The 18,738-nt window shown below is 45.6% G+C and overlaps 1 protein-coding gene across 1 annotated transcript in view; it reads right to left on the reverse strand.

Moving 5' to 3' along the window:
• RAPGEFL1 (Rap guanine nucleotide exchange factor like 1) overlaps positions 1–10,303 on the reverse strand; it is a 55,670-nt gene extending 45,367 nt beyond the window's left edge. Inside the window, exon 1 of the mRNA XM_081168670.1 lies at positions 8,901–10,303. Coding sequence (XP_081024796.1) covers positions 8,901–9,318 — 418 coding nt within the window. The 5' untranslated portion in view covers positions 9,319–10,303. The remainder of the gene's footprint in view (positions 1–8,900) is intronic.
• Positions 10,304–18,738: the final 8,435 nt, after the last annotated feature.

Genomic DNA, 18,738 nt, shown 5'->3' on the forward strand with positions numbered 1-18,738 from the left:
TTCCCACCCTCCTTTCCATCACACAGTATTGCAGAATCTCAGATTTTGTTGTAATTATTGCTACAGTATTTTTAAAAGCAAGTTTCTAGATCTCATTAAGGCTGAGCAAATGTTTTAAAAACAAGCTCTATCCCTTGAATGCTCAGAGAGACATCTTCAAATAATTCTGCCTCTTTTTGTGGAACTCTAATCCCTGGCTTTCCTTACACGCACAATCGAGGGGCATCCATGTGTTAGTTTTGAAAGGAGGTGGATATATGCATAGTAAACCAAAGAGTCCTCTCAGCCCCCAAGCTTCAGTCCTCTTTAATTTCTACCTGTCTCCACCAAGGCAGGAGGTGGAACGCAGCCAGCAAAACACACACACACACACACACACACACTTTTATTGCTAGCTTAGGGGCTGCTGTTTGAATTTGAGGGGAACTGACACTGCTTTAAAAACCAATGCTGCCTGCCCACTCTCAAGCTGTGAATGTGTCATGTCAAGGTCAGGCTGGGGCTGCGAACGACCCAGGAGAGAGCAGTGTCTAAGGCCGAGCTGCGTCTACAGCTCAGGGCAGTTGCTGGATCAACCTGAGCAATAAAAGGCACCATTACTGGTGTTGGAAGCCAGAGTAGAGGTTTTAGCTCACAGGACAATCCGAGGTCTGGGTGGAAGAGGAACGAGGCAAGTGGCAGAAAGGAGCGAGAATAAAGAAGGCCAGAAAGGGGGAAGGTCATCGTCACCTGCTAAGGTGTATATTGCACAGACATACACATTTTGAATTTGTCAATGGCAGCATCAAGATAGGCATGTGTGAAGGAGCCAGCACGGATTAACGGCCAGAGAGAGAATTTTCATAGCATTCAAGACAAACTGAAACGAAATACTTTTTGAGGGATGCACTTCACACATTCAGCTGAGTCACTGGGTACTGTGGAACTGCGTGGTGGCTGGGTGGGTTTGCAGTACAAATCCGCCACAGCACTCCTGTCCTTAAACTGAGGTAGCTTTTGCTTAGGTAGCATCAATGTGCCATGAAGCAATTCATCTTTAATAGACTGGTGGCCACCAGAAAGCGAAAAGAGTGTATGAGCTGAGAACAGTGTTCCTCCTTTTTTTTTTTTTTTTTTTTTTGGCTAGAAAGAAAGCATTTGGGTGCTGGTCTATATAGTCAGAGCAGAAAGCAGAAGCCTGGTTGGGTAGGATATAGTGGCGCTCCCTTGCTCTAGCATTCAACTTCTCTCTAGTAACCTCACAAGGAAACTCCCCATGTAAAAGCTCTCCTGAAATTGCCCACATCTCTGATACAAGTTGGGAACAGGAAACTATTTCAATATCGTTCCACTCCACCTGGTGTGCCTAACTCCACCCAGAAGATAATGCAATACGATCAAAGTCTGCAGCAGCAATTATTCCATATGTAGGAGGAGTCTGAAGTACACAATACAGCTCTCACTTTCACTTCCTGAGTGTGTTCTTTTTGTTTTAACCTTTGTACCATCAAGATTCCTGCAGTCCTCTGCTTAAAATACCACATAAGTCAAGAAAGAAATAATATACATCTTCCAAAGCTCTCCAATGAGCACTGGGAAAGGACATAAGCCAAGCGCTGCTGCAACCTAAAAAATAATAATCCACCAACAGGTAGAAAATGAACACCTGAAAGGGGCCTCTGTTTAATGAGCATCCTTTCCCAGACAGAGCATAGGCCGTTTCTGCCTTTTCCTTCTCATACTAGCTAACCTTAGCATTGGAGTGGTGTTAAAGATTAACAGAGAGGTTCAGGGACTTGCGGCCTATGATATCTGTGTTACATACGACACAAGACTTGAAACCAAAGTCCACTCCAAGTCATCTGGCTTGATACAGTTTGTGCCCACCTGATCTTTTATTGTGCCCAAATAGTAACTGAAGGAAGTATGCATGTAGCCAGCCACTCCAGGCAACTTTGATTTCCTCTGCCCCAACGGTCCATTTAAATCGCTGCCGACTGCAAATTTCCGCTTAAGATCTGAAATATTCACCACCCAGAGGCCAATCTCTAGGATATCTCAAGCTTGTCTGGAATTATTGTTTTTTATATATAATATTTTTTATTAAGTTTTCAATTGTACCTTTCAAAATAAATATTTTACAAACTTTAAAATATCGAATGACTTCCCTTCTTATCCTTCCATGCTTCATTTTACATGTCATACATTCCTGCACATTTTACTATAACCATTCAAATCAGTTTTCCACTTCTACATCAATCGAATATTATTTACACCACTGAATTTATCTTAATGCTGCCAGCGTTTTCAGCTGTATACAGCAATTTTCCATGTATTCAATAAATGTTTTCCACTCTTCTTCTAATATATGTTCTTCTTGCTCTCTTATTCTATGTGTTAAATCTACAAGTTCTGCAGATTCTGTCAACTTAAGTTGCCAGTCCTCTTTAGTTGGGACCTTGCTCACTTTCAATTTTGGGGCTAACAAAACACAGGCCGCAGTGGTTGCATACATAAATAACCTTTTCTGACACCTAGCAATTTCTGTCTATGTTATTCCCAATAAAAATGACTCTTTGGGGGGGGGGGTAAAGTAATTTTAAGCATTTTTCTCCAATTCATTATAGATCATATCCCAATACAGTGGTAGCCTGGTTATCAAACGTCTTGGTACTCAAACACCTTGGTTCTCAAACGCCAAAAACCCGGAAGTAAGCTGAACATCCAATGCGGCTGTCGGCTATTGTTTCTGGGGCGCCTGCACCTATCAGAAGCTGCACTTTGGTTTTTGAACATTTTGGAAGTCAAACGGACTTCCAGAATGGATTAAGTTTGGCTCTTTTGTTTTCGTTATTTATTTTGCATTTTTGTTTTTGAGGCTTTTTTGGTTAATTTGTTTTTATGACTGTGTGGAACCCAGTTCAGCTACTGATTGATTAATTGATTGATTGATTGATTGATTGTGTGACTGCAGAAATGGATAAAAGCCCCCATCCAAACAATGACTATCATCAGTGCAGGTAAGAATTTTATTTTTTTGTATCATCTACAATACTGTCTTGTTTATTTTATAGCACAGTACATTGATTATTGCTTTCATTTTATGGATCAATAGTCTCGTTAGATAGTAAAATTCATGTTAAATTGCTGTTTTAGAACGGACTTCCGGAATGGATTAAGTTTGAGAACCAAGGTACCACTGTATACTTTTACCTTTTTACATTTCCACCCTTGCCTGGAAATTTTGTGCCTTCTGACCTGGAAGCTCTTCCTTCTAGTCTCAGATGTATAGTCAATCACACAACCCAAACACACTTTGCACATGCCCAGAAAGAATTTGTATATTTATTATTTTCTTGCCTTCAACAATTGTTCTGAGCTTAAGTAACTAGGCATGAAAAATCCAGCCAGAAAAATTATCTCACTGCTAAAATTAATACACTCCTAATTTTTAAAAAACAGTGAGTAGAAAGTCCGGCTCTCCTCAACAAAAAAAGGAGAATTGTTCCCAGTATCCTGGAGGATACTTTCATTAGGGAGCTGGTGTAGTGTGCTATAGTCCAACTACTTCTGTTTACCAAAGGCAGTCCTTATTTCCTACTGCCTTGGAGACACTTCTAAGGGCCTTTAAGCTAAGTATGCTAAAAGCATGAAGTGAGAGTTCGAGGCCTCCCATCTCCCAAGTCCTGTGCATGTGCCAGAGACTTTGGGGCAAAGGGACCACAAGTAGCAAACACAAATAATGGCTGGATACCAAGAATGCTTACTCTGCAGCTGAATGTCAAAATTGTTACACAACACACACACACATGTACTGACAATACTTAACTTTTTGTTACCTTACAGACAAGTAAGGAAGATGGTAGCATTTTAATGCATGGCTCATGTACAGCCATATATATATATATATATATGCTTTCGTAGATTTTCACGGGTACAGGAATGCAGGTTTTGGTGTCTTCGGGTGTCTTCCCGTGTAAGAGTTGGGGTGTCTAGGCGACGTTTCGACGAGGTCTCACTCGTCATCTTCAGGCTGGTGCTTTCGGCTTCTTGTTACTAGAACAGAGCAGGGTCTCAGTGTTTGAGTTCCTATAAATACTGTTGAGGGGGTGTGGTGTATAGCCTCCAACGTTCTGGGCAGAGAGGAAGTTCCCAGGTTAATGTGCCTTTTCTTCTTTTGTTCATTAATTACTTGAGGGATATCTTGAGTGATTACTTGAGTGATATTCTGAGTACCACTTAGGAGGGTCATTAGGTGTGGATTAGTTGCTAAAGCTTTCGTGTCTTGACCTCTTGAGCTTGTGAAGAGTTTTTCTGAGAAGATGGCTGTACTGCACTTAGTTGTGCTCTGGCTTGGCTTCGTGTATAGGGGCGAGCTGTGGTTTTGTGCCCTGTGCCAGCCAGATCTGTGTAGGGATTGCCAGACATCTGGAAATTAGCCCTCCCCACAAATTAGTAGCTTTAGCAACTAATCCACACCTAATTAGTAGCTTTAGCAACTAATCCACACCTAATGACCCTCCTAAGTGGTACTCAGAATATCACTCAAGTAATCACTCAAGATATCCCTCAAGTAATTAATGAACAAAAGAAGAAAAGGCACATTAACCTGGGAACTTCCTCTCTGCCCAGAACGTTGGAGGCTATACACCACACCCCCTCAACAGTATTTATAGGAACTCAAACACTGAGACCCTGCTCTGTTCTAGTAACAAGAAGCCGAAAGCACCAGCCTGAAGATGACGAGTGAGACCTCGTCGAAACGTCGCCTAGACACCCCAACTCTTACACGGGAAGACACCCGAAGACACCAAAACCTGCATATATATATATATATATATATATATATATATATATATATATATATGCTTTCGTAGATTTTCACGGGTACAGGAATGTAGGTTTTGGTGTCTTCGGGTGTCTTCCCGTGTAAGAGTTGGGGTGTCTAGGCGACGTTTCGACGAGGTCTCACTCGTCATCTTCAGGCTGGTGCTTTCGGCTTCTTGTTACTAGAACAGAGCAGGATCTCAGTGTTTGAGTTCCTATAAATACTGTTGAGGGGGTGTGGTGTATAGCCTCCAACGTTCTGGGCAGAGAGGAAGTTCCTAGGTTAATGTGCCTTTTCTTCTTTTGTTCATTAATTACTTGAGGGATATCTTGAGTGATTACTTGAGTGATATTCTGAGTACCACTTAGGAGGGTCATTAGGTGTGGATTAGTTGCTAAAGCTTTCGTGTCTTGACCTCTTGACCTTGTAAAGAGTTTTTCTGAGAAGATGGCTGTACTGCACTTAGTTGTGCTCTGGCTTGGCTTCGTGTATAGGGGCGAGCTGTGGTTTTGTGCCCTGTGCCAGCCAGATCTGTGTAGGGATTGCAGGGGGGTGCAGCATCCGGAGGTGCCACTATGGTTTGGCTACTGGATGGAAGCCATCGAGATAGAGAAACACCCTCACAACATGAACAAGCGTGACGACACGTCCCGCCTGCCAGACATCTGGAAATTAGCCCTCCCCACAAAAACCGACACCAGAACCAGAGGCACACAGAACGCCATCTCCAATCAACCACACCAGACCCAAACCCAGACCCTCTCCACAGATAAATTACAGACACCATCCAGTAGCCAAACCATAGTGGCACCTCCGGATGCTGCACCCCCTGCAATCCCTACACAGATCTGGCTGGCACAGGGCACAAAACCACAGCTCGCCCCTATACACGAAGCCAAGCCAGAGCACAACTAAGTGCAGTACAGCCATCTTCTCAGAAAAACTCTTTACAAGGTCAAGAGGTCAAGACACGAAAGCTTTAGCAACTAATCCACACCTAATGACCCTCCTAAGTGGTACTCAGAATATCACTCAAGTAATCACTCAAGATATCCCTCAAGTAATTAATGAACAAAAGAAGAAAAGGCACATTAACCTAGGAACTTCCTCTCTGCCCAGAACGTTGGAGGCTATACACCACACCCCCTCAACAGTATTTATAGGAACTCAAACACTGAGATCCTGCTCTGTTCTAGTAACAAGAAGCCGAAAGCACCAGCCTGAAGATGACGAGTGAGACCTCGTCGAAACGTCGCCTAGACACCCCAACTCTTACACGGGAAGACACCCGAAGACACCAAAACCTACATATATATATATATATATATATATATATATATATATATATATATATATATATCTTTGAACAGAACACATCAATTTTTTAAAACTATTTCTCTTTAATTTTCATCACCAGAGTTTCACATCAGTGAATATAATTCTAGGTTTGATTTTCCAAACACTGAAGATAAGCCCTACACACACAGATAGCTATTTCTTTTTTAATGCATTCTCATCAAAATTTGTGGTGTGTATCTGGCTATGGCTTGACGTGAACAAACAAATGTACGGGCGCCCAAAGTAAAAAATGTGGCGGCTTTACTCCTCCTTCAATCCAACTGCTGCCATGCTACCTAGACTCAAGCCATGGTTTAGCACAGCGTTCCACCAGTCTGGGAAGACAAACCATGAACCCATGTTCAGACTTGATGCTAAACCAAACCACGGCTTAGCTCTGCATAGTGCAGCAGAAATAAGGCTGAGGAAGAAGCAAAGTGGCCATGATTTTTCTCTGAGTACCCACATGCTTGCTTGTTCACAGTTAGCCATGGTTTGCCTTAGCATTATGTGCAAATTGTGCCAATGTCCCAATGCCACTTCAAATCTATCTCTCCAATATTCATCACCTGAGGGCTGCAGCATCCAGCAATGACTACAGTCCATGTGTGGATGAACCATCATGGATCTAATGCAATGGAAAGAACTTGGCTATTACTTTGCATCACCTCAAACGCAATGCTTTGCAATGGAGCCAGTTCACACGTTCAGCTGCCAGTGGTGATGTGCATGCAAGTGTGAACAAGCCTGAGTTCAAATGCCTGCTCAGAAATTGACTCCTTCTCTCAACCTTGTTTCTTCATGTGCAAAACAAGGATAAAACAGCCTTGCAACTCAGATCACAAAGATTACAAGTCCACATTTCAAATTAGTTCTATTATTAGTCATTCAGTGGTCTGAAAGGGGGGGGGAGGCTTCTCTCTCTCATCTCTACAAACACATTCTTTTCTGATCACTTAGAATTGTTTCTTACTCACCACAGGTGACTTGTCAAGCAGTTATTTACAAGCCTGCAGTAAAAGTCAACCTCTCTCACGAGGCAGGACAGATGTGAGAATAATCGCTGTACTGTAATACTTTTTGTACTTAAAAAAACCACAAAAACTTAATTACAGAGAAATTAATCATTACAAAATATTTAGAAGTTATATAGCACTTTTTGCCAAAGGGTTCAAAACCCTACATACTGTATCCTCATTCACTAACTTTACAACAACACAGCAAAGGAGACCAGAGATTATTATCCCTATTCCCATAGAAGTGGGGGCTGAAGCTAAGAGTTGCTTGATGCGAGTCAATGATTCCAGGATTGAACAGACCTGGCACTTTCTAGCTGCGAGCTCAGCCTCTTAAAACCCCACTAGCTCCAGTACTAAGCTCTGGAGAAGCCACCCACCTTCTTTACCCATTCCTAGATGTCTTTTCTCTTTGACCCCAGACCTTCTCCCCAAAACTTCTACCATAAAACTAGCTGTGAGCCATCCAAAGTGGCTGGGGAAACCCAGCAAGATGGACAGGGTATAAATGTTGTTGTTGTTGTTGTTGTTGTTGTTGTTGTTGTTGTTGTTGTTGTTGTTATAACTTTCACTGGAAACTTCACCTTGTGGCAGAAGCTCTTTTGCATCCACTTTCACCTTTAAGCCCCCCCCCCAAGTTTGATCTTGCCACATGTCTCCACTGAACTCCTCTAGGCAACCCCAGGAGCAGGCAACCCTTCAACATCATAACCCCAGTCACAAGTACCCCTTACACCAGGGATCTGGAGCCCTTTAGGGAATGTTGAACTCCTCCTCCCATCAGCCCCAGCTGGCACAGTCCATGGTCAGGGATGATGGGAGTTGTGGTCCATCAACATGTTGAGGGCCACAGGCTCTCCACCTCTGCCCCAACACAAATGCTCCATCTGCAGCATTCCTGCCAGCAGAGAGTGCACTCAGCACTCTGTCTGCTCTTCCTATGTTTGCCATCATCCCTTAGACAGGTGCAATCACCAGGCTGAAGGAGAGGGAAGCCCCCCCCCTTTAACTTTGTTACTGCCTCCCCACTCCTTCACTGCCCCACCCCCCATAAAAATTCTTCCTCCATGCTGGGCCTATTTCTCCAGATCAAAGATCCCAAAAGGAGATGATACCAGCTGATTATGATGGAAAGGTGAGAGAGTCTGATCATTCCGAGACCATATCCTGCTACCTGATTCTGTTCCCTAAAAATGAGGCCCTGCAGACCCTCTCAAACACAGGGTAACATGTTTGCTTGGAAATCGCACCTGGAAGCTTGGTGCTTAGTTTGGATTCTGGAGAAGCGGGAGGGAGACAGGATTCAGTTACTGAGGAAAGGGCACTTTGCACATGCTCAGAGACACACTTCAGTATTATGCCACATGTTCTGGGACTGATTCACAATATCATAGAATTTTAGAGTTGGAAGGGACCCTGAGGATCATCTAGTCCAACCCCCTGTAATGTAGGAATATGCAGCAGTCCCAATACAGGGATCGAACCTACAACCTTGGCGTTATCAGCACCATGCTGAGCTATGCAGGCTAGATAAATTGGTTCCAACTTCCAGGGCCCAAGTAAAGGCATGTCCATCTGACCCTACCCTTGCCAGTCCCTACATCGACCTGTATTCTGTGCAAAAATGATGCTGCCTTTCCCTTTGGCACTATCAGCCCCTGATATTTGAGCTGTGAATTTTCCTTTCCTTAGCTTGGCACCTCCCACTCTCATTCCAGGGTCCCACACTCGTCCCCTACCTGCACCGCAGCCATGCCCATGGGGGGCTGTCGGGTCGCCTCCCAGCCTCTCCAGAAGCCTCCCCAGCAGTCGATCGGGGCTCTCGGGTTCTGCCAGCGGTGCCCAGCAGCAGGTGGGTACAGACTCTGGGCTGAGCTGGGTTTCGCCTCCTCCGCCACCGCCTGGGGACAGCTCCTCGGAGGAGAAGGACGTTGGGGAGCGCAGAGAGGAATCGGGGGGCCGCAGCTCCAGCCATCGCCCATCGCCAGCAGTGTCCGTGCCTCCTTCGGGGGGCTCCTCGGGGGGCTCCTTGAGGAATCCGGGCAGCAGGATCTTGGAGACGCTTTGCCTGCGAGGCAGCTGCCCACCAGCCCCGGGGCCAGCCCGGGCAGCCAAGTGAGACCCCTGCTTCTTCAGAAATTTCTCCAAAGGCTTCATCCCGCCGACGGCAGTGGGGGCACCCAGGGGCTCAGCTGGGCCCCAGGACGAGGGGTGATCCAATGTGCCCTTTTCAACTTAGGCCAAAATTGGGGATCAGGGGCGGCGCACTCTGCGTGCCTGCGGCGGGGGTGGAGAGACGTGCGATCAGAGAGTCATGGCTATGCCAGATGTTGGAGGCGGGCGAAGATCTGGCCAAGAAGGTGGCAGGGAGCTGCCTCTTTGGAGAAGGGAAGCGTGCCCGGCGTTGGGGGGGTGGGGAGCGTGGGCGCTGCTCTGGCCAACCTTACCGAGCGTGGAAAGGCTTTAGGGGGCGGGGTGTGCGGGGTCCTGCTCGACTCTCCCTGCAGGGGGAGTGACCAGAGGCGCCTCCGGTGGCTTCGCGTCCTGACGCCCTCCTGAAGTGGTAGGCGGTGAGAGGCAGACAGGTGGATTGCCGTCTAGTTCAGTCTTCTCTTCGGCTGCGCCAGAAACGTGGCGAGCGTAAATCCCCTTTGGAGTGGGGAGGGGGGGAGATTCTTCCCTCTCCACCTCTGCGCCCAGCAAAGCGAGCCGCAGGGCTTTCCCGAAGCCGACGAAGCGTCCCGGCTTGCTTGCAATCTAAATCTCTCCTGTTCCTCCGCCAGCCCGCAGCCTCTGCCTCGTCTCCTTCGCCTTCGCCACTCCGTGCGCCCTGCGCGCGCGCGCCCTATTCGCCAGGCTGCTGCTGCCGCTGCAAGCGGGATCCTCCTTTATGGATGCTCATGACAGCGGGGGAGGCAGCTACTGGCAGCAGGAGCGGGGGCTGAAGCCTGCCTGCCTGGCGGGGAGTTTGCATGGGGGAGGCTCTCTGCTTGACCGCCCCCGCCCCCTCCTGCAGGAACCCCCCTCCTCCTTCTTCGTGCCTCCTGGCCTGGAAAGAAGCAGGCGGAGTCGCCAGTCGGCAGGCTTCTCTCGCAAAGCAGCAGCCAGCCAGTCTCTTTCCCTCGCCGCCTCTCCTCCGGAGGGGAGCAAGCCCAGCCCCGCCCCGCCTCCTCCGGCCCCTCCCCCGCCTTTGCACCGGTTCCTCGCCCACCCGCTAATTTTGCCTGCACTTGTTACGCGGGGGCAAGGAAGCCAAAAATCCACACCTTAATCTTGGACTATAACTGGGGGGTGGGGGAACCCAACTAAAAACAACAAGCGTGATGGTGAGAAATCAGGCTGGTTGGGCAATGTTGCAAGATTAATCGGGGCTTTATTTGCATCTTGATGCAAAACATTGCCCTCAGCTTGCTTGGAGTGAAAGTCAGATGATTCATTTTGGGTCGTTGACGCCGGCTGAATTGTTAAAGATTTTTATTCTATTGCACACTCAATTTCATATTAGTGTGTGTGTGTGTGTGTGTGTGTGTGTGTGTGTGTGTGTTTAATGGGTTCAAGTGGAAACTGCACGCACAGACACCAACAAAGTATAAACTTTTGAATTCCGGGATGCTTTTTAAAGGGTGGGAGAGGGAAATCTTATATCTTCAAGAAAACTTCAGGCACTCCTTGCCGACCATAATGGCTCATGGCACAAGAAATGTATGTAGTCTTTAAGGCAGGCATAGGCAAACTCTGGTCCTCTAGATGTTTGGGACTACAATTCCCATCATCCCTAGCTAACAGGACCAGTGGTCATGGATGATGGGAATTGTAGTCCCAAACATCTGGAGGGCCGGAGTTTGCCTATGCCTGCTTTAAGGGCTCACAAGTGTCTTGGTTATTTCTGATACATTCAAACTCTTTTCTTTGCCCTGGTGGATAAATATTGGTTACACTAAATAATTTCACAGCAGTGGTTTCTTCTTCTTTTTTAAAGAGTTCTAAATCACCTTTATTCAACAGTGTGTGTGACCCTGAATGTCTGCCTTTTTCCTACTTGGGTATATACGCATCTGAATGTCACTACAGCTGGCATCCCCCATTACTACACACACACACACACCCTATTCAGTTTATTTATGTCTATATTTATAGGGCTCCTTTCTGAATACGTAAGAGAAAGGGCACCCTTCAGGGAGGAAGGGCAAGATATAAATTGAATTCATCAATACACAAATGAATACACATATGAAGCTCAGCTGCCTTATAGGAAGGAATACGGGAAGGTGCCATGCAATCCCACCACTGGTCCACCTAGCTCTCTGCTGTCTACACTGGCTGGCAGTGGCTCTCCAAGGTTTCAGGCAGTAGCTCTACCCTGGAGATGCTGGGGATTGAACCGTTTGCATGCAAAGCAGATGCTCTAGCACTGAGCTACGTGCCCTTTCTCATTGGTCTATCTATTCTAGCCCAGTGTTGTCTACTCTCTGGCACTGACATCATCTCTCCATGGTGTCAGGCACCATGTGCAGATCTTGTACAGCCCTGCTGCCAGCAGCAATCCTTTTAGTGAAAGATGCTGAGAACTGAACCAGAGATAATGTGTGCACAAAATGTGTGATCTGCCACTGGATAATATCTAAACAGGTGGACTCAACAAGGAGCCCTCCTTTCCTTTAAAAAATGCTTAGCATGGACTGGTGCTCCCACCAAATGTCAACACTGGACTCCTGAGTTTGTTTGTTAATAGGTGTTATCTTGTATGGGTTTTTGGGGCGGAATACATCTAAAGTACGTAATTTGCTTTCAAATGCTTAGCATGCAGTACAAGTTAAGTCATATTGTCACAAAGCAAAAAGAAAACCACATTAATAATAAGCTCCACATATAAAATAATAACAATGCTGTTGAATTCTGTTCTAATCTGTTAAAGTGGTTCTGGTGTCTTTTTTTTAAGGTTTTACCGTAATTGGTAATAATTGCACGTTGCTTTATGGAAGGTTTTCTCCACCCCCGATTTGAATGTTACAATTTTAACTGCATATTATTTTTGAAATAATGTAAGGACCCTGCGGGACCAAAAGGTAGGATATTATTTATTTATTGTATGTTATTTCAGTTCTAGACTGCCCTTCTCCCTGTGGGAGCTGAGGGCAGTGAACAACGGAGGAAATGCAAGCTGTACAATAATTACAACATAGAAAAACGCACCTCTAAAACCAAAACGTATGCAAAAAAAAAAGAACACCAGCTGCTGAAATGCCAATCAATATTCATGCTTCAAAAGCCCAAGCAAACAGATATGTCTTCTTCAATTGGCACCTGAAGGCCATCAGTGTTGGGAATGGATGCACTCCTGGGGAGGGAGTGCCATGAAAGAGGCCATGCCATGGGGAAAAGCCCACCATGAGTTTCTGCCCCACGGGCCATACTCGATCAGCACCATCCCACAGATCTCAAAACACAGGCCAGTAGATATTAGATGGAGGTGTTCCTTTAAGTACTGGGGCCCTGAGCTGCTCAGGCCTTTGTACAACAGGACCAAAACCATGAATTGGGCCCGGAGCTCACAGGCAACCAGTGCAGTGTTTTCAGGATTGCTGACATGCTTCATCCTGCTGCTCTGCTTAACAGACCCATTCTGCATCAGCTGCAGCTTCCGTACAGTCTTCAAGGGAAGCCCCATATAAAATATATTACAGTTACTAGAGCATGGACTACCACAGCTAAGCTATCCCAGTCGACGAATGGCCATAGCTGATGAACCAGCCAGAGCTCGTCATAGGACTCCAGTGAAGCCACCTGGGCCTCAGGTGAGCTTTAGATCACTCCTGAGCTACACACCTGCTCCTTCAGGGGAAGTGCAACCCCATCCAGAACAGCTTGTCTCTCTAAATTCCTGAGCATGAGAAAGGCCTCACCACAGCACCATCGTCTTAACAGGAGTCTGCCTCAATCCGTCACTGGAAACACAGGCAGGCTTTCCTGATGCAGAGGGAACAGAGTAAAAAAGCTGAATTTCATCCACATGCTGATGACACTGCGCTCCAAAATCCTGGATGGCAGCTCCCAACAGCTTCCTCTTAAATGGAATAAATACGATGGTTATACACGTACATGCACAAACACCAGTGAAAAGAGCACAAAAGTTGCGTAATTATCCCTCAAAGCCTGATGGAAGGCCTATGTTTTCAGCAGTCTTCTAAAGCTTAGGATGGTGTTGCACAGAGGGCTTTGCAAGGCAGAACAGTCCACAACTGTGGGACCACCACCAAAGGAGGGGCACCACTTCAGAAAGGCACAGTGGAGTGGGGCTTTTTTGGAGAGGAGATACTCGTCAAAGTCTAAAGGCTTTCACCAAGATATATTCAAATTTAAATTGCAAAAAAAGTATGTTTGCGTGTGTGTAGTATGAGTATTTATTTTCCTTTACACCTTAACGATTGTGAGGTTACCTTCACAAATGAAACTGGCAAGAGATCTGTGCCTTTGGCATCCATACCCAATTCACCTGCTGCTTCCTAGGGATGGGTCAGTCCTGTCCCCTGCGCCCCACCGCCATGGCTGAATAACAGCTTCCAGAAGGGTTGCTGTGACTCTGTGGCAGCAAAAGGCAACAAAGAGTATTTTCACATGCATTAAAGTGTCTATGAGAGTTTATGCCTTAATAAATGTATTAAAGGTGCCACAAGACTCTTTGTTGTTTTTATTGCTAATACTGTTAGGTAAACGTAAAGGGACCCCTGACCATTAGGTCCAGTCGTGACCGACTCTGGGGTTGCGGCACTCATCTCACTTTATTGGCTGAGGGAGCCGGCGTACAGCTTCTGGGTCATGTGGCCAGCATGACTAAGCCACTTCTGGCAAACCAGAGCAGTGCACGAAAATGCCGTTTACCTTCCCACTGGAGTGGTACCTATTTATCTACTTGCACTTTAACGTGCTTTCGAACTGCTAGGTTGGCAGGATCAGGGACCGAGCAACGGGGGCTCACCCCATCACGGGGATTCGAACCACCAACCTTCTATTCGGCAAGTCCTAGGCTCTGTGGTTTAACCCACAGCGCCACCCGCGTCCCATACTGTTACTGATACTGTTTTATCTAATATAGTTTGATTTTTAACTGGATATTTTCTGTGCCTGTTTTCAACATACCTGACTACTCAGGGGCATGATGAATAAATGCTATTTGTGTGTGGGGGGGATGTTCAGTGACATAGATACATCTTAAGATGTTCAAACTAGTATTTCAATTGGAGGCATAATACCTGACATTTTTATCTGCCCTACTTAGGGCAGCCTTGATAAAGCCCTGCTTATCATTATTCTATTAAAACATTTTAATTAGAACATGTTCCCTTCTGGAAAGTGTTTGTGCCCTCATATAGCAGGAGCCACAGAGGAATCTGCACATCAAATTTGTTAAATTGGTTTTAACACATTTAACAAATATGTGAATAATGCTGCATTCCTAACCCTTCTTACCTATGAGGAAGCACTATTGAATTCAATTACTTCGGAATTGCTGCCAGCCAGTGTGGAAAATACTGAACTAGGTGAACCAGTAGGTCCAACTCAGTACTGTATAAATCAGCTTTCTGAGTTCCTTTTTACTGCATTTTCCTTCCAAAAGCTCGTAGCAAGAGCAGTTGCTTACACAGAGCCAGGGCCTCAGAGGTTAGGAGAGTACAAATTTTGCACTACGCTCAGAAAAATGGTCCTGAGGTCGTGACCTGGTTGTGGGTCATGAGCCACTAGCAGACAAACAACAGCCAAGGGTACAGTGAGTTCTCTACTGTTTGCCTTTGTTATGAAGCAATACTTAAATGGCCACAGACATCACCATGGACCAGTCTGAGAAGCCTGGAGCTATTTCTTTGCATTATGCTGCTCACACGGGTTAGGTTCCCAAAGAAAAAGAAAGGAAAAGAAGAGGTGTGGGGATTGGGAGAAATCAAACATTAGAAGCTGGTGATCTCTGAGGAGTAGGTCCTTCCTTCCTTCCTTGCAATATAAAAGTGCACTCAATTAAAAGGAGTGGCAGCAAAATAACCAGCCAGCTGAACCTGAGGAACTGCCTGCAACAGGATGTGGGGAAAACCATGAATACATTGTGATTTAAAGAGAGATAGGGCATCCCTAATGGTGATAAGAAGTACAGTATTCTAAGATGGCAGACTGAGGGCAGCCAAATGTCTGGAATGCATCCTGGAAAGCAACAAAAGTGGGCCCCAAAATGAACAGGAATGTGTGCCCCCCCATGTCCTTTTTATTATGCGATCATTATTATTTGCACTCATGATGGTGTTCTGGGGTGCTTGTCGTGCTGTAATGCAAGAGTTCCTCCCCCCCCCCCCTCCAGTGGCAATAATGTGGTAAGATTGGGGATAGCATCGTGGAGCAACTAATAAGGCCGTATGATGTGGGGTCGGTCCAGTATAAATCCACCACTAATGTACTATTGCTGTGTCAATGCCATGTTGCAGAACACACCTGCAAAAAACAACAACAACAAAAACCTCCACCAATCTTGGGTTGGGCACTTTTGTGGTATATAAAAAGTTTGAGGATTTCAGCAGGAAGTTACAAGACACACACATTGACCGGAAACAAAGCAGTATGTCTGCCCAGGAACTTCTGGAGGCACAAACATTATTGGAAGCAGGATCACATATAACTGCCCCAGTGCCATCATGAGCACACACCATCAAATTAGCTACTGAGCTGTTCAAGGTGCTGCTTCTAGGGTATAGCCCTATATAGCTTGGGACAAAGATACCTAAAAATAATAATTTAAAAATACCATCTTGTTCATTATATACCAAATCAAACACTGTACTCTGCAAGAGAGGGCCTCTTGCAGATACCAGGAGGTCTGTTCTGCACAAGGAATTGGGCATTCATTATGGACAGCCCACTGAACCTACACCAGACACTTTCACTCACGGAGACCTGGGGTGGCCCTGTCTAGGTTGCAGGCATCGCAGCTGTGAAGCAACACCCTCCATCAGTGTGGTGCAATCCGACAATCAACCAAGATAATCAACCAAGATTAAGAATTAATAAGATGAAAACTAATAATGTTGATGAAAAACACACCCTGGTTGGGCCAATGCACCAGAAATGCCATGAAATGTACACTCAGCCAGGAAAACCACCTCCAATCGTATAATGCATGTGTTCACACACACTTGTTCAGCACATTTACACGTTGCAATTTTAGCCTTTCCCTTAAAACCTTTTAGATATATATACCTAAAAATATACAGTGCTGCAATCCTCCTGCAAGTTATCCTTGCACAACCTTTGCTGAAATTATTTACTGCATGGTTGTGCAACACATAGCTCCTATGTATTCCAAAGTAGCTGTCCCAAGAGAACTTCTGGGTCGGTTGCATGTGTGGCCTCAGTGTAACGTGATCACAGTGTTCATTAATACAATAAAAGACCATTACTGTTTGCAATGTCAGCAACACCATGAGATGCTTTTCCCTTTTTGCTTCTGTAAGGCTAAATATTTTCCAAATGGCATCCATTAAAAAAAAGGAAACCTAAAATCTGAATCACACCAAAACTACAGACAGACAGAAACACACAGAGACAGGGGATGGGGAAATGTACTTATCCACCCCTAAAATCCTTCCTGATTTTTGAACATGTTAACAAAGGACATGTTTTTACAACTTGCCCATACCTGTAAAGAGAACAGGGTGCACACGCCCAGTTTTGAAATTCATGATAAACCTTAGGTAGTCTGAAAAGCACCATGAATGGCACCTTCCTCAGTCTTACCCACAGGATACAATAAGAGTCAGGGTGCAATGCACACCTGAGTGTCATACTAAGACATCTTTTACTGCAGTAGCATGTCCTAGCAGTGCCACAGTGTGGAAACTACTGTTTCAAAAGACCCTTCTGCAACCTGGTGCCATCCACAGCTTACAACAACACAACATCCATCTTCCCTGACCATTGGCTGTGCTGGCTCCAATCCCTATTGGCATTTGGAAGCCACCAGGTTGAGGAAGGTTGCTTGAGAGCATATATAGTCTTGGGCAAAGAACTTATCCATCCGCCTGCCTGTCCATCCATCCTGCCATCCAAGGCCCCTTTTCCAGCGTTCTGTCACACTCCAGCAAGCATGACCAAGAAACAGCATCCATGGTGGGTTTATGCGGCTAAATTGGCTATGGTCAATAGCCATAGGGAAGGATTTTAGCACTCACATACATTCGTATAGAGGTTAACCTGGGAGGAATGCTGCAAGGAGTGCAAAACCTACACATCACAGGATAGCATCCGACTGCTGTATCCTGTAGCTTACAGAGAGGCACACCTCCCCACAAGAATACTTGCAAACATACAAGTCATCTTAAGTAGGGTTTTTTGAGCAGTAATGCGCGGGAACTGAGTTCCCTTACCTTTTTAAAATTAAATAATTAAATTCTTTTTGTCAGGAGGGGGCAGTTGGAACAGCTATACACCCAATGCCTGAGCCAAAAAATCCACCTATATCTGTAATCAATAAAGTTGTGGCCATTTCGAATCCAGATTATTGTCTGCTTGATTTATTAATCACATCTTCCATTTAGCCACGGCCCGGCACTGCAACTGGGGCTGCAATAAACAAACTTCGTGTTGAGTTCCCCACTTCTTCCAGAAAAAAAGAACTGATTTTAACTCACACACTGTTCAACTTAAGGATGATTCTGCTAATCTGTATCTGTGGCCATCCAGATATATTTGGACTACAGCTCCCAGCATTCGCCGCCCATTGGCCAGGGTAGCTGGGCCTGATGGGAGTTGGCATCCAACAATGTCCAGAAGGCTAGGCGTTCCCCATCCCTGGCTGACGTCATCATCTCACCATTATAATTCTCACTACATTCAATAGTGAACTATATGGAAGTGCCTGGTTCTTCAGATTGGATGGTCAAAATACCCCCAGCGTGTAGGTCACCAAAATTATCTTAATGTATAGTAGGCCTTGCCAGGTGCCCAGTGGTGCTGGTCCCCTAGCTGCTTGGTAGTTCTGCACCTAAGCAGCCTACTTGTGAGTTTCCCCAAGTACATGCAGGTGTGGAATAATTTAAATAAAAGAAAAGAAAAACTCTAAAGCATCCTTATGGAGACTGAGGATGCTCACCGTCTCATGGTAGACAGTAAAAAAAAAAGGAAAACAAACAAAAGCAAAGTCAAGTGTGCCTGACTGAACCTCTAATAACCTACAGTATCTTGGAGGAGGCGGGTGGCATTAGGGTCTTTCCCTCTGATCCTAAATTAATTCCCCTCTGAACTCTTATGTTTGAAGAGGTCGGAGCCCTTAAGAGCTTACAGCTGCTGACCCTGGTTCACCTTCCCTCCCATTCCAGGTGGTATAAGCTCTTAAGGGTCATTCCCCCACCCTTATCAGGAATTTATGGGTTAAGGTTTCCAGTTCACAGGGTAGGAGTTTGAGGTATGCTTTAGACATCGCACCCCCCCCCCCGCAACTCCCTGCATAAATTAACCACTGTCAGGGGAATTTAGAGCCACATGGGTTGGAGAGTCATCACTTTCTAGAGCATTATGTGCTGGTTTGCCCTAACAGCTCGC

The sequence above is a fragment of the Podarcis bocagei genome (genome assembly GCF_964188305.1).
Source record: "Podarcis bocagei genome assembly, chromosome: 13".
Taxonomy (NCBI): domain Eukaryota; kingdom Metazoa; phylum Chordata; class Lepidosauria; order Squamata; family Lacertidae; genus Podarcis; species Podarcis bocagei.